General features: G+C 43.3%; 1 protein-coding gene across 15 annotated transcripts in view; it reads right to left on the reverse strand.

Annotated features, from left to right (window-relative positions):
* The window catches only part of gramd1ba (GRAM domain containing 1Ba), an 808348-nt gene that overhangs the window by 39148 nt on the left and 748654 nt on the right, over nt 1-20546 (reverse strand). For all 15 annotated transcript variants that reach the window (XM_038778914.1, XM_038778911.1, XM_038778917.1 and 12 more), the window contains 5 exons: nt 16986-17089; nt 9504-9599; nt 7609-7689; nt 4372-4487; nt 2449-2605 (listed from right to left, as the gene is read on the reverse strand). In XM_038778914.1, coding sequence (XP_038634842.1) covers nt 2449-2605; nt 4372-4487; nt 7609-7689; nt 9504-9599; nt 16986-17089 — 554 coding nt within the window. The remainder of the gene's footprint in view (nt 1-2448; nt 2606-4371; nt 4488-7608; nt 7690-9503; nt 9600-16985; nt 17090-20546) is intronic.

Here is a 20546-nt window from a genome sequence, read left to right on the forward strand (position 1 = left end):
CATCATTAGACACATAGAACTTTATTTTATTTAATCTCAACATATCGCCTCAGGTCTGCCCATGGTGGATACTGGGTGAGTTGTCAGAAAGGATGTAAGGGGAAAAAAGCATGGGCAGAGATTGGCATGAGTTTGCATAAGGGATATGAAGGCTAATGGGGATGAGTGAAGGGTCATGGATTGGCATAGGTTGGCATTGAGAGTATGAGGGGTCATGAATGGGGGCATGAGATCACATGAGTTAGCACGGTTGGGGCAAGGGGAGCATGCAGGGGGATGGGGACAAAAGGGGTGAGGGCTTGAAGGCTGTTTTGTGAAAGGCACAGGCAGCTCCTGTGGCTGTCTCCACACTGTTTTCCAGGGGTGGCGGGCCTGACCTCCTTTAACACCCTCAACCCTCTGGAACAAAAATTTGAACATTTGGGACTTTTCTGAACTCTGCGAATGCGATAATCTAGGCCCAGCTGTTTTCTCTTAGCACAGTCCGAACTGGAAGATTAATGATCTAATATTGCTTAAACTACAAAGTTTTGACTATTGTTTTGCAAATAAGGTCTTTAGGAAAGATGGGTTAGCCTGGAGGAAAGGGCTGGAGACTATACAGATCTTTTGGAACTACTCAGTGTGATGAGTGATAGCGGAGGGAGGGGGAGGGGCAGATTGCGAAAGGAAGCACTGGGAACCACATAAAACAGATGCTCAGTCCCTGTTGATTTGCCAAAAACAGCAACGGAATATGGTATATGAGTAGTGCTCGCTAGCTAAAAGGGGCAGTTGTGCTTTAATGAGAAATTGTCCAAGAAGGCTCAAGATTGTCAAACAGTATCTATGAAACTTTAGCATGAGGAGATTGGGAAACAGGTTAATTTCCTGCAGATATATCTTTCCTGGGTTTTTAAACCTAAAATTTACTTTCAAAATAGCTTGTTGGATTTATTGGACATAGGGCTATAGATGCAATAACATAATTTCACATTGATTACTTGAAGGAATCAAGAAGTTGACAGATTTTGAAATTTGAATTTAAAAAATAAATACTTGTGATAAATTGGTGCAGCAGTCAATTATTTTAAATTAAAATTACTAAATTTCCCAATTTGTCCTCACAAGGTATGAACTCCCACTGGATTAAAGTTCCTGGCACTTCAGCCTAATGGCAAATCTGGACAATGACTGTCGATAGGCTATTTGGGGCATCAGCACCACAGCTGAATCTGTTACCAACCGTGCCAACCTTATCTCAATAAGTGCATTTTCCAGCAACAAGTAGCAATTAGCAGTAAGAATCCAAATTGCTTCGCTCTCCATTAGCCAGGGCCAGTTTGGTAAATTTACAATGCCCTACTGCACTTTACCAAGATAATCTAATTCAGCATAATCTAGAAATGTAAATGGGACCTTGAGGCCATTCCTTAACATGTCTGGAAGATGCAGCTGGAAGCAGGTGGAGATATTAAATTGCTAAATGTTAATATTCCAATTCCCATCTTCTAGACAGTGGTTTATAATGTTACTCAACTTTGATTTGACAATCTTTATTGTCACAAGTAGGCTTACATTAACACTGCAATGAAGTTACTGTGAAAAGCCCCTGGTCGCTACATTCCGGCGCCTGTTCGGGTACACCAGAGGGAGAATTGAGAATGTCCAAATTACCTGAACATAGAACATAGAACAGTACAGCACAGAACAGGCCCTTCGGCCCTCGATGTTGTGCCGAGCAATGATCACCCTACTTAAACCCACGTAACCCGTATCCCAACAATCCCCCCATTAACCTTACACTACGGGCAATTTAGCATGGCCAATCCACCTAACCCACACATCTTTGGACTGTGGGAGGAAACCGGAGCACCCGGAGGAAACCCACGCACACACAGGGAGGACGTGCAGACTCCACACAGACAGTGACCCAGCCGGGAATCGAACCTGGGACCCTGGAGCTGTGAAGCATTGATGCTAACCACCATGCTACCGTGAGGACCCTGAGGCATGGCTGAATTGAAATAACAGTTGCAGTTAAGGCTGCACATTTTGAGGATTTGGAGATGCGGGGGGTGGGGCATAGAAGCTGTCATCGTTTCCTGGACTGCCTCCAAGGTTGTGTGTTTTGACTGTACCAATGAGCCACTGGAGCTAATCATATTAAAAGTAAAATGAATTATGGGGAGACAGACAGATCACTTTAAGGCACTGAAATATGATGCCTATGGGCTGGACCCCCCCACCAGCCAGGCACCGGCTACGCAGGCCATTTAAAGGTCCATTGACTTCAGCCGGAAATTTCCGGTCGTTGGGCGGGCATGGCCGGAGAATCCCATTCTAAAATTCCAAATTGCAATATTTTCATTACATTTTCTTATTTTAAAAAGACTTGCAGTATTAGAGATTTAAAAAAATATATCTGAATTATACTGTAAATTGAAAATGTCGGAGTTAATCACATACTGAAGTAGGGGCCTCACTGCTCCCTGTGGAGGTTATTGTGCTGTTTGTGACTGATTTCTTCTGCATCTGTGGACTGGTGTCCGTCTTGACCTCTATGCTGCTTTTAGATGTGCTATCATTCACCTCTACTTCTTCCACTGGGATTTCTTCGCAGAAACTGCCAGAAATAGAATACATAACATTACATATGATAACAACGTACCACCACGTATTTCACAACAAAAAAAAGGCAGCCACTAAAAAGCTCTCTTTTCAAAGAGTCTTTCATCCATGCTTCAGATGGAAATATAATAACAGCCTAAATCTCTGATCTTAATTATCACATTTTAAATAAATGCATTAATGCTGCCATGAAATAGAGCAAATTTAAAGATCTGTGCTGAGATGTCTGCCTATTCTGAAGTATCATCTGGTATTTCTTTGGATTTACTCAAATTTTCTGAAATATACTTATTTTAATATTCATAAAATTACCACATAGCATTTACGTTTTCAATTATAATTTATTCTGCAAACATTAATCAATCGTCAAACAGAATAATTCCCATTTAGTGTAATTATCATAGATTTGACTTGTCTGAACTAGTTTGATTCTGATGCCTATTCTATAACAGATAATATATTCCTAACTGCATTGTGGATGCTAATATAACACATAGATCATACAGTGCAGAAGGAGGCCATTCGGCCCATAGTCTGCCATTCGGCCTGTAGTCTGCACCAACCCACTTAAGCCCTCACTTCCACCCTATCCCCGTAAGCCAATAAGCCCTCCTAACCCTTTTTGGTTACTAAGGGAAATTTATCATGGCCAATCCACCTAACCTGCTCGTCTTTGGACTGTGTGAGGAAACCGGAGCAGCACGAGGAAACCCACGCAGACATGGGGAGAATGTACAGACTCCGCACAGTGACCCAGCAGAGAATCGAACCTGGGCCCCTGGCGATGTGAAGCCACAGTGCTAATCACTTGTGCTGCCGTGCTACCCACATGGACTGTAGTGATGCAGGAAGGCAGTTCACCACCATCTTCTCAAGGGCAAGTAGGGATGGGCAATAAATGATAGTCTAGCCAGCAACGTCAACATCCCATGAACAAATAAAAGAAAGATAAAAGCTAGGTGCTGAGCTGAGGGAAGCTCAGCACTTTTATTGAGGCTTAAGAACAATTAAGAGGCACAGACTTACAAAACATACTGAGGAAATAATCAGTTTAAACTGTCTCTTCAAGAATCTGAAAGTACGAATTAATTCAATCCTATTGTAGTGTAATCATTATGCAACTGAAGGCACACAGACGCGTAGTATATATATACACACACATACACGCACATGTAATTGCTGTGATTTGATACACATTGAAATGTCCAACATACTTAATGACATAATTTTACTTTTAATTCCATGTGAGTATTATTGTCAGTCTACAGAACCTGTGTATTTGTTTGCTTTATAACTTGTCTAGATTTCACCTTTTCTCTACCTCCCAGTGAACTGTTCATTGGGCTGTTCCTAGACTAAAATGTATGGTGTCAATCCTAAACCACATTGATATTTATAATGTATAAGGTGCTTTCCAATTGTTGTCAAATGATTTGCCTCACCCGATGTTGCTATATTCATTTAGCACTCGAGGTTCCAAATTAGAAAATATAGTGTTGATTCAATTTGATAATTGCAGATAAACTGTTTCTTTTTAATATAATGTTGGATGTAATTGATATTACTCAGTACGTTCCAACCCAAGTGAAAGGGAAAAACAGAGTGCCGCTTGCCCTGCTTTGATGGATATCAGTTCTTCGGCATATACAATTATTCACCAGTCTCCATTTCTTCCATAGTCCATTAGCCATGCTGGCTTTACATCAAGGTGAACGAAGATAAGGAAATAAGGGTTTGTTTAAAGGAAAGAAAAGATCTCACCCCATTGTGTTGAAGTCATCATCTGGAGGAACATAATCTTCATCATCACTGGTTAGACCAAGTTCATTTCCATAACACTGATGAACAAAGTGCCACAGCTCTTTGGGACAAAGAGGCTGCAAATATATCAATACAATAACATCTGAATGAATCTCAGTTTACAAACAATGTAAAGCAAAAAACTGTTCTTAGTTCTACTGCCAATAGTTTACATGACAATTACACTGGCTATATGAACCAGTATACCTGTCGAAATTTGTTAAATACGTTAAAAACTTAACAATAAATAAGATATATTTTTGTAATAATGTAAATTTTTCACTTGCATGCTTATCATTAGAATCATAGAAAACCTACTGTGCAGAAGCATGCCATTCAGATAATCGAGTCTGCACTAACTCTCTGAAGGAGCATCCCACTTCGGCCCAATCCCCCACTGTATCTCCAGAACTTCGCCTAACTTTTAGACACGATGGAGCAATTTTAGAATGGCCAATCCACCTAATCTGCACATCTTTGGACAGTGGGAGGAAACCGGAGCATCTGGAGGAAACCCAGGGAGAATGTGCAAAATCTACACAGTCACCCAAGGTTGTAATTGAACACAGGTCCTTGGCGCTGTGAGGACATAAATCACTGAAGTTTGTTGATTGGTGTGGAATATGCTTGAAATACCAGCTTTGCTAAATTTTATGCAAAGTATCCTATATTAATAGTGTGGACAAGAAAAGCAGTATTCCTCATGAGGGGAGGTGGTGTTTAGAAATTCAACCCAAATATCGATAAGTTATTAAAAACCTATACCCAGAACCTGCCAATTTCTTTTTCTATTACAAATTCCCACATTAATTTCTAAAATGAAAATCTATCGCATTGTAATTACTCCTTTCCCCCCATCTTAATTGGAGAATCTACAATGCCACAACCAGTAGGATATAATTTCTTGTGCAAAGTTTATCTGGACTATTGCCACTTTAAATTTTTATGCTCACATTCATGAAGGATAAAAATAACGACAGGATGTATAAATTCTAAAATGGGAACTAAAATTAGCCTCCACTTTCTTTTTTTTAAATAAACATTTAATTAAGGTATTTTTGGTATTGTAACAACAACAAAATAAACAATGTACATGAAACTATAAACATAGTGCAAACGCCGTCGCCCTTCCTTACAGGTCCCACCTTCATTAACCTCCTACTCTGTGGAGAGATGGGGAGACACTGAAATACAAACAGGAATCTCGGGAGGACTGTCATCTTCACCATCTACACCCTACCAGCCAGTGACAACAGAAGCGCGCCCCATCTCCGAAAATCGTCCTTCATTTGGTCTACTAGTCGGGCCAGATTTAATTTATGCAACCAGTACCATTCCAAATGGCAGCTCCCCCAAACGCCTCTCCTGTCCCCTCGCCTGGACTGCAAACAACTCACATTTACCCACATTTAGCTTTGACCCCGAAAACAGGCCAAATTCCCCTAGAATCCTCATGATTTCTTCCATTCCCTCTAATGGGTCCGATACATACAGAAGCAGGTCGTCTGCATAGAGCGAGACTCTGTGCTCCGCCTCCCCCACCCCCAGACCAGCCCCTTGAGGCTCTGAGCATATAGCTAGCGCGAACAACAGTGGTGAGAGGGGGGCATCACTGTCTCATCCCCCGATGCAGTCTAAAATAGTCCGATGTTGTCCTGATCGTCCGTACGATTGCCACCGGAGCCTGATACAGCAACCTGACCCAGTCAATAAAGCCACGCCCACATCCGAACCGTCCCAGTACCTCCCACAGATAATCCCATTCTACCCGATCAAAAGCCTTTTCTGCATCCATTACGATCACTACCTCCACCTCCCTACCTTCCGGGGGCATCATGATCACGTTTCACAACGTTCTTACATTGGCACCAACTGCCTACCCTAAACAAACCCCGTCTGGTCCTCCCCAATAACGTCCGGAACACAATCCTCAATCCTGAAGGGCAAAATTTTGGCCAGCAATTTAGCATGCAAATTCAACAGGGATATCGGCCTGTAGGACCCACACAGCTTTGGGTTTTGTCCCGCTTCAGAATCAACAAAATCGTGGCCTGTGACATCGCCGGGGGTAGCACCCCTCTTTCCCTTGCCTCATTGAACAGCCTCATAAACACCGGCCCCAATATCCCAGAGAAGTTTTTATAAAACGCCACTGGCTATCCGACCGGTCCCGGGGCTCTACCTGACTGCATGGCCTTCAGACCCTCCACTATCTCTTCCAACCCGATCCGGGCCCCCAGAATTCAGCCCCTTCAAGAAGTGCCTCATCCCCTCCAGCTCAGTAGGGGGTTCTGACCTGTACAGCCTACTGTAGAAATTCCTAAACGCCTTATTCACCCCAGCTGAATCTCCACCCATCTCCGTCATTTACTTTCTCTATCTCCCTGGCTGCCTCCCTCTTTCCAAGCTGCTGTGCAAGCATTCTGCTGGCCTTCTCTCCATGCTCATAGATCGTCCCCCTCCCCTTTCTCAGCTTCTCCATCGCACTCCCTGTGGTTAATAATCCAAACTCCACCTGCAGCCTCCGTCATTCCCTTAAAAGCCCTTCCCTGGGGTCACCGCATACCTCCTATTGTTCTGCAATATCTCCTTTCCCAGTTGGTCCATCTCTGCCCTGTCCACCTTCTCCCTGTGGGCCTGTATCAAGATCAGCTCCCCTCTGACTACCGCCTTCAGTGCTTCCCAGACCACCGCTGCTGAAATTTCCCCTGTGTCGTTGACCTGCAGGTAGTTCTGAATACATTTCCTCAGCTGCTCGCACACCCCTTCGTCAACCAAAAGTCCCACATCTAACCTCCATTGCGGGCGCTGGTTACCATCTTTACTAACCTGCAGGTCAACCCAGTGTGGAGCACGGTCTGAGATTGTGATCGCCGAGTACTCACTGTCTCGCTTCCACTTTCTAACGTTATTTCACATGGAGACAATGATGAGAGCCGAATTTTAGCTCCGTGTCAATGAATAGTCTTTGAGCGAGTTAAAAGTTTGCCCTTTGTTTTAACTCACCTTGTGCAACACAGTGGAAACGTGACTACGTTTTCAAGGTTTTTTTTAGGTTTATCTCCCTATATTTTCTTTTTTCCTTTCTGGGGCCATGGAGACAGATCATAGAAAATCACCTTCCCAATCTCGCATGCTGTACCACCCAATGCTATTTCTTTATTGGGAATTTGATACTCTGTAACTTTTCACCATTACCTTTTCAAGCAGTGCATTTTGCCAGAGTCTGAACATCATCATGTAGGTTCTGTCCCGGGCTCCAAATGAAGTAAAAAAGTGCTACAAACAGATAATAAATACAAACCATTGGCCACAGATATTAAGTCTCAATTTTCAACCATTATAGTGAAGCAATAGCAAATCCCAGCAACAGAACAGCAGTTAACAGTTGTGATAAAATGATAATGTCTTTGAGTGTAATTCCCAAGTATTTAAAAACCATCAGTGAGTGAGGACTATATGAATATCATCAGAACAAGTGAAATGGACTTACTGGATCACCAAGTTATGACTGATTCAGCTGTCACTTACTAGCCACAAGAAAATACACAAGTGGACTGTGCCACTTTCAAAAGATGATAGGTACATCTTATATCAGGCTTCAATGTCCAAGTTGTAAGAAGCTGAGATTCTCCTCTCAATAGGGTGAATTGTGAGAGTACCTTTAAGAAATGGGTGTTTAAGAAATGTACCTTTAAGAATTGGGTGTTTATCAGTGATGTCAGAATGTGGGTGGAGCTGGGCTGTCTGTCAGCCTTTTACTTTCGTTTTAGGCTGTTTGCTGCAGGGTGCGTTTCAGTTTCATTTTCAGTGTTGGAGCTGAAGCCAGAGCAGGTGTACTGTTGATCCCTCTGCCATGAAAAGACTATCTCTTGATCATTTGGTGAATTCAGAATGAAAAATGTTCTCAGTAGTGAATGTAAATCTAATGTGCTTCTGTTAAAAGGTGCTTCTTCTGTTTTCTGGATGTTGTTTGGGAAGTTATTAAGGATTACTTAGTGTTGTATTCTTTGGGGGTTGTATTTGAATTGATGGTTGCTAAGATGTTCACTGTATGTTTTCTCCTTTGTCATCGAGCAAACATCCTTGAGACGTACAGTGAGCTGGACCACACAAGAGATTATACATCAGCTTAATGGGAACATAGTTGACCAGCCAAAATAGGATCAGGACAAAGCAGCCTGCTTGATTGCTCCCTCTTCGACAAACATTCAAATCCTCCACCACTGATGAACAGTGGCAGTTGTGTGCGCCATCTACAAGATGCACTGCAGTAGCTTGCCAAAGGTCCTTCGACAGCACCGTCTAAACCCACAACCGTAACCATCAAGAAGGACAAGAGCAGCAGATACGTGGAAACCTCACCAACCTGGAGGTTTCCCTCCCAAGTCACTCACCACCCTGACTTGGAAATATATCGCCGTTCCTTCACTGTCGATGGGGCAAAATCCTGAAACTCCCCCCCCCCCCTAAAAGCACAGTGGGTGTATCTACACCTCAGGGGCTGCAGTGGTTCAAGAAGGCAACACACCACCACCTTCTGAAGGGCAATTAGGGATGGGTAATAAATGCTGGCCCAACAAGCGACGACTATATCCTGTGAATTAATTTTTAAAAATATATATATTTTGTTTTTGGGAAAGGCGATATGATTTCACAGTTGTTATATTGGTTAGGTCTTGAGTGGTTTCAATGGCCAAGCTTCTTATAACTTAACTGAAGTCATTCTGATAAAGACTTGTTTCACCAGCAAGTGTATACGAGGCAGGACAACTGATACTTGTCCTTCATAGCAATGATTAAATAATACATTTCTCGAATGTGCATTCCAGTTTCAGGCTGACTCAGGAAATCCCAGGAAATTTCCAGCAAACCACAATTAATACTTTCCCTGAAGCACTGGCCGAGATTGTCTGGTCCCCTCCCACTCAAAGTCAATGGACCTTTGGCTGGTCGATCAAATTTTTCATCCTGCCCACCTTGATTCCCGTCACGAGTGGGACTGGAAAATCCTGGCCATTATGTTCAATCCTTTATATAAGTTGGCTAGTTTTCCTAGAGTTGCCTTGTATGAAACACCGACTGCACCTTACCTTTTCAGTGTCAGTGCAAACTTGGACAGCATTGGGAATGAGGCGGGCTGTTTTCTCCTTTGTCATCGAGCAAACATCCTTGAGACGTACAGTGAGCTAGACCACACAAGAGATTATACATCAAAAGACCGCCTAGAATATACACTCCGTTTTGAGATAGTCAAAGAGAGTATGCTGATTATGGAGATAGGTTTGTGGTTTCTTTTTAACTGGAAGTTGGCACTTCTTAAATGGGCATTTGGCACTTGGTAATGTGTACCAGAAGGCATATTGCCAGAAACAGAAGCGGTTTTGTGCACAATTAGAATATCTCTAATGCACTGGGGATGTGACATCTTCTGCAAAGACTACGTTGGAAATTAACAATATACTCCTCCCTAACAAGTTTCTGAGCAATCATTATGACAAGAGAATACTTTAAGTCAAACATATGCCTCATTAGACAGGTGTTAACCTATCTGCAGCACCACATCAGCCACTTTTCCACTCAGTTTTCAAGTTACTGCTGGCTGCTGCAACAACTTAGTTTCCATTAAAATCCAAAATATGATATGAAGAAGCATTTTAAAAAAAAACTTAAACACCTGACTTCTAACTTGCCTACAACAAAAATATCACTTAGAAAGTGTTGGAGGGGCGGCATGGTGGCACAGTGGTTAGTACTGCTGCCTCACGGCACCGAGGACACGGATTCGATCCCGGCCCTGGGTCACGGTCCATGTGAAAGTCGCACATTCTCCCTGTGACTGCATGGGTCTCACCCCCACAACCCAAAGATGTGCAGGGTAGGTAGATTGGCCACGTTAACTTGCATCTTATTTGGAAAAATATATAATTGGGTACTCTAAATTTATTTTAAAAAAGGAAGTGCTGGAGGAGAAATAAATAGACATGCGCAGCTGTGGTAACTTGAGACCACAAAGCAGGTAGTCAAATGCTTTGTTCAAAAGAAGGAACTTCTTTATATAAATAATTGATAAAGTTTAACAGTAACTCAGCAGAACAATAGTAACATTAGTAATAATAACTATTAAACAGGAGCACTAGTAAAAATCGGTCTTGCTTACAGCTCACCCTCTTGCAGTCTGAAAAGCCCGCCCCAGCCCGCACATGCTCAGAACTCTCAATGTATGCCAGTAAAACAATGACATAGGAGAAAGGCTTATAAGAACATACTGCACTCAAAATGACTCTAACTCTTCTCTTCTCCCCCCCTTTCTTAAATTTCAATTCTCCATCAGGACAGAAGTACAACTTAAGTAATATCTTAACTACATGAAAGTTTATCAGGAGCTTGTCGGTTACGTTGTGACCTATGCAATACCACTGGTGAATCTTCTGATGGTTGATCTGTAATAGTTTGGTGAAGAGGTCATTGAGAATCTGAACATGAACATTCCTCTTCCACTCCCCCAGCAGACTCAACTGGCAAACCTGGAAACACAGGAACCATTTCCTGGTGAATGCCAACAGCAGCATTACCGTCTGTGATGTTATCTGGGACGATTGCTGACTCTGAAACCTTTCCTGATTCTGAATCATAACATAAACAAATATGGCTTGGTGTCTGCGAACAACTCTTCAATGTTGCACTCTCACGACCCAAAATACTGGATCACTTTGGTTTAAAATTATTCCCAGTAACCACCTCTGGTTACTATCAAAGTTCCTAATGTAAATCTGATCATCCAGTTTGAACTCATCATCTCTTATGATAGTTGGCCACCCTTGTATCAGAAATCTTTTAACTTGCGAAATAATATCTCTGCCCGTCCACTGCTCAATCTGCTTTGCACTGACTGAAGAATGTGCAAGTCTCTTGAGTAAGAAAATTGTCTCAGTACACAATACCTTGGATGGCAAATCTGGTAAAGGGAGACAATTCAGCGCGTCCATATTTTCATCGTCTTCCCCTCTCTGTACACGATATTTTACTGATTAGCTAAGGCCATGGGACGAACACATTTCAACTCATTGAAAAGATTCATCAACAGTTGGTGGTCAGTACATATGGTAAACAAACAATCATAGAGGTACTGATGGAATATTTTCACTGCAAAAATTATAGCTAAATCCCCTTTGTCCAACTATGAATATCCTTTTCCAGCCCTAGTCAGCATCCCAGATGCAAAACTGATGGGTTTATTTGGACTCCATTAAATGAGAAAGTACTGCCCTCACACTGTAGGGCGATGCATCGCAAGAGAGGATAAGTTCCCTGTCTGGAACAAAATGGGCTGGCAGACTAGCCCAGGCATTGTCAAAGTTGGGGACATGACCCGCGGGCAGGTGTCGAGAAGGTCGCAGAGCCGCCCGTCGCGGCGATCCCGATCGCACAAATCTGCGCACAACAGCCGGCTTTTAATAACAGCGGCTGCAAGCAGCCTTCAAAATGGTCACGAACACATAAAAAAATGAGGCAGCACTGTGCATGCATGTTCGCTCATCGGTGCGCATGCGTAATTACGCATGCGCAGTGCGGCCACATTTTTTAAATATGGTCACAGCCTTTCTTTTAAAACAAGTTCGGGACAAAAATGCAGAAACTGAAAATGTTTTCATCCTCCAGAAATTGGAGGATCACCACATTTCACCTAAACATTACAAGTAAGAGAAAATGGTGGGTCGTGCAGGTCGGCCGGCGTGGGTTGTGAAAGTTGGCTGGTTGGTAAAGATGAGTCCCCGGAAAAAAAGTTTGAAAAACACTGCACTAGCCTGTTGCAGCAGCGCTTTCACATCCTTAAAAGCCTTCTTCTGTGCAGATTCCCACTTCCATTTGGTTTCTTTGTGCAGATGTAGGTACAGGGGAGCGAACAATGTAGACAGGTCTGACAAAAACTTGCCTTAATAGATTACCAAGCCCAAAATGATCTGAGTTGTTGACACATTTCTGGGCTTCCCCTCCACAGGAATGCAGTGATTCTGTGGCCTAGATACTCTATACAGAGCGGGATTCTCCAGCCTGCAAGTCACCTGTTTCTCGGTGGTGAAAGGTGGAGCGTCATTCACTGCCGGTGGAATTTTCTGCTCCTGCTGCTGTCAATCAATTCCCATTGAAGCCCCCCATACTGCTGGGAAACCTGTGGGCGGGGTGCGCTGCCAGCTCAACCAAAGAATTCCACTGCCAGTGAATGGCCGGAGATTTCTGGAAAATGCGCTAACTCCAGTAACAGTCCCACCTCTGAAAATCTTTTTGAAACTTGATCCAGATTGCTGAGGTACTTCTCCTCAGTCTTCTCTATAATTAAGATGTCATCCAAGTAGACTGCAACCTGAGGAATTGGATTGGATTTGCTTATTGTCATGGGGGTGAGGAAGTCCCTAATGCATATGGGGGGTGTCCCACTTGTTCATCGAGGGGAGGTGTGGGCTGGGGTTATTTTCTGTGCCACCCCGATCTCAGCAGAGCCAGTCTCGCCAGCTTCATCAGCCCTGCCCTGCCACAATGATGGCTTAAACCTCACCTACTGAATTCTTTGCCCCAGACTCAAAATCTGGATTAAAAACCCGGCAATGCTGCTGGACACACCGGTTTCAGTTAGAGCCTGACACTCTGAAAAATATGGGAAAATTCTGCATATTGTCTTTAATTGGGAAATCTATACTGTAGTCAGAAGTTATGCTGGCCCCATACTTAAAATGGCAAATTTGGCCTCCTGTGTCCCAGAAAAGCATCAACCATTCCATTACCTTCCTACCGCATAGGACACAGCCTCTGCTGACCTTATGAAAAATACATCCAATTATTCCCATCACGATCTTTAATATACCAGATAACACAATAGCCATTCAATAAGGCTGAGCATAATCCTAAACACTCAAATCTGAGCGTGATGTTAATAAAAATACTCACATATATTTATTTAGTTTATGTTTAATGAATTTAGACATTTTCATTTAAACATGTAAACTTTAAATATGTTTATTTAAACAGTGAGGGGTGGTGACTGCATTTGGAATTTGGCTTGGATGAGTCATGAGTCTGAGGGTTCTATGTTCACACGCTATCAATGATAAATTACCCTAACTTGGGGGCTTCTGCTTCAATTGTAAAGAATGATTCAGCTCTCCTGCAATCAAGCTTCAGGCTTGCCTACAGCACAGCCAGCATGAACTCGATGGGCCAAATAGTGTATTCTGGGTCGTAATGATTCTGACAATTACATATTCAAAAAATGTACAAAATAAAGCAAAGAAATATCAACTTTAATATTTGGAATAATTCTGATTGATTTCTACCAGTCATCCTAATTGTTAGACTCCTCATTGGCGATGTTTGATAAAGCAATATTTATAGTTAGCATTAATTTGGGGAAAAAAACCAGACATTGCTTGTGTTTTAAAAGGTCAACTGGCTGAACTGTAGATTGTTAAAGATCATTTTCGGATGGCCTGGTGGTCAGAAACCCAGAGAGGTGAATAAAGATTTGCATTTATAGGTTTCAGCAGGGTGAATGCCCCAGCTTGATTGAGTCATGATTACTACACCAGAGGTGGAAGTTCAACCGATTCCCATATCCTGGTGTAGAAGTGAAAGTTACAATTGCCGATGCCCAAATATCTATGGAAATAAGTGCCATAAAATAAATTTAAAATCCCCAGAAAATATATCAAAGTCACTGCAGGCTGCATTAACGCATCTTGCTACAATTGGTTACAGTGCAACAGTCTCAACAAACAGAGTGATTATCTTGACTACCTTACTTGGAATGAAAAAAGGGAAGAAAATATTGGCGGGGAAAATGGGACGGAAAAAAGTTATAAGGGATAATTAAAATCTGTCCTAATTTTTCAGAAGGTGATTAGGGGAAGAAAAGGGGATGAGGCAGTTCCTGGATGGGTTAGATCATAATAATAATAATCTTTATTTCTGTCACAAGTAGGCTTACATTAACACTGCAATGAAGTTACTGTGAAAATCCCCCAGTTGCCACACTCCAGCGCCTGTTCGGGTACACAGGGGGAAATTTCAGAATGTTCAATTCACCTAACAAGCACGTCTTTCAGGACTTGTGGGAGGAAACTGGAGCACCTGGAGGAAACCCAAGCAGACATGGGAGAACGTGCAAACTCCGCACAGACAGTGGCCCAAGTCGGGAATCGAACCCAGGTCCCTGGCACTGTGAAGAAACAATGCTAACCACTGTGCTGCCGTACCAGCCGGTGAGCTCTTGCTGGCCCAAGGAAAAGGAGAGGCAGGTCCAGGGGTTGGAGTCCCCGATTGGGATGCGAGATGCGATGGATGGCATGGGGGGGGACATGCAATGAGGCGAAGAAGAGGGGTGGACTCCCTCTTATGTTAGAGTAGGCTATCATCTCCGATTCTAAAAAAGGATAAGGACCCGGAACAGAGTGGGTCCTATTGCCCGATATCATTATTGAATGTTGATGCCAAGCTTTTGGTGAAGATGCTTGCACCACGGATTAAGGACTGTGTGTCGGGGTTGATCGGGAAGCATCAGACTGGTTTTGTGAAAAAAAGACAGTTGTCAGTGAATGTGCGGAGGCTACTTAATGTGAATATGATGCTCTCAGGGGGGCAGGAGGTTGAGGTAAACGCGGATAACCTGTTGATATGATCCATTGTGGGGATTAGGCCCGTTCTCGGGATATAAAAAGAGTTCCCGACCAGGGCCGTAAGGAGGTCGGGGGAGTTGTCGTTCAGGTGGCGCGAAGCTGGAACCAGTTGCATAGGTTGAACTTAGCCCGACTTGTGGAGGGGATGAAGGCGGATTTTTAGAGGTGAGACTTCTGCCGTTGTCACTGGCTGGGGGGCGAGGCTGCAGACATTGTAATTGACAGTGTTGCCTAGGTTTCTATTTGTGTTTCAAAACCTCCCTATCTTTGACCTGAAATCATTTTTCAGGCAAGTCAATGGATTGATGGTGTGTGCGGGGAAGGCCCGTGGGTGAGGCGGGCTTTCTTGGGATGGTGGGAGGGGGGGGCAAAATCTTTGAGTTTGATCAATTATTACTGGGCTGTGGAAGAGAGGTCGGTTTGGGGCCGGGTGAAGGTGGCATCAAATAGGGGAATGAGTTTGAGAGCTTTGCTATTGGCGCCTTTGCCATTCTCGCTGGTCAGGTATTCTGTTAGCCCAGTGGTGGTTTTGGCTTTAAGAGTGTGGGGGCAGTATAGGTAGCACTTGGGGTTAGGGGGTATGTGGTTTTGGGCGCTATTTGCAATAACCATACGTTTGTGCCGGCGAGACTGGATGTGGGGATGATGACAGGTGAGAATTGATACTTCAGGGACTTATTTATAGGGGGCAAATATGCGGGGCTGGAGAAGTTGGAGGAATTGTATGAGTTACCCAAAAGGAATGGTTTTTGGTACCTGCAGGTTTGGGATTTTGTGAGGAGAGAGGTGCCGCCTTTCCCAGAAATGTCGCCTCCGGTGCTGTAAAATAACTTCCGGTCGGAGGATGAAGTAGGGATGGGGAAGGTGTCAGATATTTACTAAGAAATGGTGGAGAGGGAAGCGCCCTAGTGGAGGATGTTAAGCGCAAATGGGAAGATGGGCTGGGACATAGACTGAGGCCTTGCGGAGGGTGAATGGATACTTGGCCTGTGTGAGGTTAAGCCTCATCCAGTTTAAAATGGCGCACAGGGTCCACGTGACGGCGGTGAGGATTAGCACGTTTTTTTCTGAGGGTGGACGATAGATGTGGGCAGTGCGCGGGTGAAGCACATGAATCAGGTTCACATGTTCATAGAATCATAGACCTTACAGTGCAGAAGGAGCCATTTGGCCCATTGAGTCTGCACCGGCCATTGGAAAGAGCACCCTACCCAAGCCCACACCTCCACCCTATCTCCGTCACCCAGTAACCCTACCCAACCTTTTTGGACACGAAGGGCAATTTACCTCATTCTATTTCAATTGTAAAATCTCTAAATGATTTTAAGTTAAGTTTCCATTTGGCAAAAATGATCTATCCCAATAGTTTTACAGCATTAATTTATATTTTAGTAATTAAGCTTCTATTGAGTTACTTATGAAATGAAGTTTACACAACCTACTCTGAGGTACCAACACAGCCTTATTAATGGATGACCTAAAAATAATCACTATCATTTTATTACAACCCACCAGGTCTGTTATACACCATGTTATTGGATCCTGCAGCCTGTATATGTAACAACTACACTGAATACCAACTAAAATAGATCATTTTAGTTGACATATTAACTCAGATTTTATATTTAACCAAACAGTGTACTCTCAGTCACCTACTAAATTAATTGAATTTTATTTGGAAAACAATTTACACCAATGATTTTATAACATCTTACAATGTTTTATTATGTAATATAACTGTTTATCTGACGATTTACATGACATTTTATAAGCTCGCCTCCAGGGACATTCAATTTGCCAGCAGATTTTAAAAAAAAATCATAATTCTAATCCTTTGTCTTTGAAGTGGCACACATGGTCTTAAACCAGGGAAAATAGTATCTGTATTTGTTCAGGACTACATACCAGTGTTTCCCATCTGAAGATGTTGCTGTAGAAGCAGATCCAATTTTCCGAGAGGTAGAGTCGCCCTTGTAGGAGGATGTCCCTTTGCAGGGCACATGAGTAGTCTGTCAGATCAGAACAGAAATAAAATTATTAGTGTGCATAAAACTCTCCACCAGAACTCCAGTGCCACCCAATATATATTCACTAATATATAAAGCAATATGCACTTTTCAGAACAGCAGCATCCCAATGTCAGCACCAGCGCTGAATCTATACGGTAAACCAAGGCAGTTGGGCAATTGAAGTCAGCGAACCGACAATCAAAACCGAGGTGAACCAACTTAGTATAAAAATTGATTTGGCCACCCAAAAAGAGTCAAATATCCAGCTTCCAGAAACTGTTCCACGTTTTAGAAGCTAAATATTTCTTACCCCATATCCATTTTAGTTCATTATTGAGGTTGTCAGCCTTTTGGCTAAGATCAAGCGTCAGATCAAGCCCAAGATGAGGTGCAATGTCTTTTCTTGCCAGCTTGGATCTTGTATGTCTCTCTTGACCATGAATTGGCTTCAATTTGGGTTGGTCTTTGGAGCAAGCAACGAGATGGATTAAGGCACCATTCCTTGCATTGGCTTTGTAACTTTAAGGATGGGATAAAAAAAAGTAAACAAAAATTGAGGCGGCCTCTGCATCAATGGGAGATTTAATTAAGCTGTATAAAATATGAGGAGCTTAGATAGAGTGGATATGAAGAACATAGTTCCCTGAGAAGGGAGGTCAATAAACAGGGGACATATATTTAGAGTAATTGGTGGAAGGATTAGAAGAGAGTTGAGGAGTAATTTTTTCACTCAGAAGCTGATGAGGGTCTGGAACTCATTGCTTGAAAGGTAGAGGCACAAACCTCACTTCATTTAAATAAAAACATTTTCATATTCGCTTGAGGTGCCATAACCTACAGGGTATGTGGACCAACAGTGGTAGGTGGGATGAGACTGGATGACCCTTTTTTGGCTGGCATGAAGAGTAAGTGCTCAATGGTTTCCTTCTTTTGCAGTAAATTTCACTATAATTCTATATCATGGGTGCGATCTCCAGAAACATTTGCAGCGAGCAGGAATTTTTCTGTGTTTCTCAACGCTCGGCCCAGCAAGGCCGGCACATTATTCAATTTTAATTGGTCCACTTAATGAGGCCTCAGGGCTGCCCGCCCCGAATGCTGACTCGTCAGTTGATTCGCCGGGACCGCGCTTGCCAGCCTCCATAGGACACAGGAGCAGAATTAGTCCACATGGCCCATCAAGTCTGCCCTCCCAATCAATCATGGCTGATATTTTTCTCATCCCCATTCTCCTGCCTTTTCCCCATAACCCCGATCCCCTTATTAATCAAGAACCTATCTATCTCTGTCTTAAAGACACTCAGTGATTCGGCCTCCACAGCCTTCTGCGGCAGAGTTCCACAGATTCACACCCTCTGCCTGAAGAAATTTCTCCTCATCACTGTTTTAAAGGATCGTCCGTTTAGTCTGAGATTGTGCCCTCTGGTTCGAGTTTTTCCTACTAGTGGAAACATCCTCTCCACGTCCACTCTATCCATCCTCTCAGTATCCTGTAAGTTTGAATAAGATCTCCCCTCATCCTTCTAAACTTTAATGAGCACAGACCCCGAGTCCTCAACCATTCCTCATACGACACTGCCGACTGAACCTGCACGCTTACCTTACGAGAATCTTGAACAAGGACTGCCAGTCACTTTGTGCTTCTGATTTTCTAAGCATTTCCCTACTTAGAAAATAGTCTATGCATCCGTTCCTCCTTCCAAAGTGCATAATCTTACACTTTTCCACATTGTATTCCATCTGCCACTTCTTTGCCCACTCTCCTAGCCTGTCCAAGTCCTGCTGCAGCCCACCTGCTTCCTCATTACTACCTGTCCCTCTCCATAACTTTGTATAATCTGCAAACTTAGCAACAGCACCTTCAGTTCCTTTTTCCAAACCGTTAATGTATATTGTTAAAAGTTGTGGTCCCAGCACAGACCCCTGAGACACACCACCAGTCATCGGCTGCCATCCTGAAAAAGAGCCTTTTATCCCCACTCTCTGCCTTCTGCATTCAGCCAATCCTCTATCCATGCCAGGATCTTACCCTTAACACCTTGGGCTCAGCTTATTGAACAGTCTCCTTTGCGGCATCTTGTCAAAGGCCTTCTGGAAATCTAAATAAATCACATCCACTGGTTCTCCTTTGTCTAACGTCCTTGATACCTCCTCAAAAAACTCTACCAAATTTGTCAGACATGATCTCCCCTTGACGAAGCTATGCTGACTCAGTCCGATTTTATCAAGCACTTCCAAGTACTCCGAAATCTCATCTTTAATACTGGACTCTAAAATCTTGCAAATGACCAAAGTCAGGCTAACTGGCCTATAATTTGCCATCTCTTGCCGTCCTCCCTTCTTCAACAGTGGTGTTATGTTACTTTCCAGTCCTCTGGGACCCTCTTGCCTCCACTGATCCTGAAAGATCACCACCAATGCCTCAAAAATCTCCTCAGCTATCTCCTTCAGAACTCTGGGGTGTAGTCCATCCAGTCCAGGTGATTTATCAACCTTCAGAACTTTCAGTTTCCCTAGAACCTTGTCCTTGGTGATGGCCGCTGCACTCACCTGTGCCCCCTGATTCTCCTGACGTTCTGGCATCCCACTGGTGTCTTCCACTGTGAAGACTAATGCAAAGTAACTATTCAGTTCCTCCGCCATTTCTTTGTTTCCTTTTATCACTTCTCCAGCCAATGTCTATTTTTGCCTCTCTCTTACCTTTTGTATGTATTAAAAAACCTCTTCATATCTTCTTTTATATTACTAGCTAGCTTACACTCAGATGTCATCTTCTCCCTCTTATTGCTTTTTTAGTTGTCCTCTGCTCGCTTTTAATGGCTTCCCAATCCTCTGGCTTCCTGCTAATTCTCGCCACTTCGATGCTTTTCCTTTTATGCCTTGCCCTCCCCTTAGAACGTTTCCTCCTCCTTGGGATGAATTTCTGTTGTGCCTCCCGAATAACCTCCAAAAACATCTGCCATTGCTGTTCCACGATCTTCCCTGCTCAGCTCCTTTTCCAATCATCTCTCTGGCCAGCTCCTCCCTCACATCTCTGTAGTTACCCTTATTTAATTGTGATACGTTACATCTGGTTCCAGCTTCCACCTCTCAAACTGCAGGGTAAACTCTATCATTTTGTGGTCATTGCTCCTTATGGGTTCCATCACCTTAAGTTCCCTAATCGAGTCTGCCTCATTACATATCACCAAATCCAGAATTGTTTATTCCTTAGTAGGCTCGATCACAAGTTGCTCCAAAAAAACATCTCTTAGACATTCCACAAATTCCTTTTCTTGGGCCCACTACCAACGTGATTTTCCCAGTCCACCTGCATATGGTTTAGCTCACCGGGCTAAATCGCTGGCTTTTAAAGCAGACCAAGCAGGCCAGCAGCACGGTTCGATTCCCGTACCAGCCTCCCCGGACAGGCGCCGGAATGTGTCGACTAGGGGCTTTTCACAGTAACTTCATTGAA

Source organism: Scyliorhinus canicula, chromosome 19, assembly GCF_902713615.1.
Source record: "Scyliorhinus canicula chromosome 19, sScyCan1.1, whole genome shotgun sequence".
Taxonomy (NCBI): domain Eukaryota; kingdom Metazoa; phylum Chordata; class Chondrichthyes; order Carcharhiniformes; family Scyliorhinidae; genus Scyliorhinus; species Scyliorhinus canicula.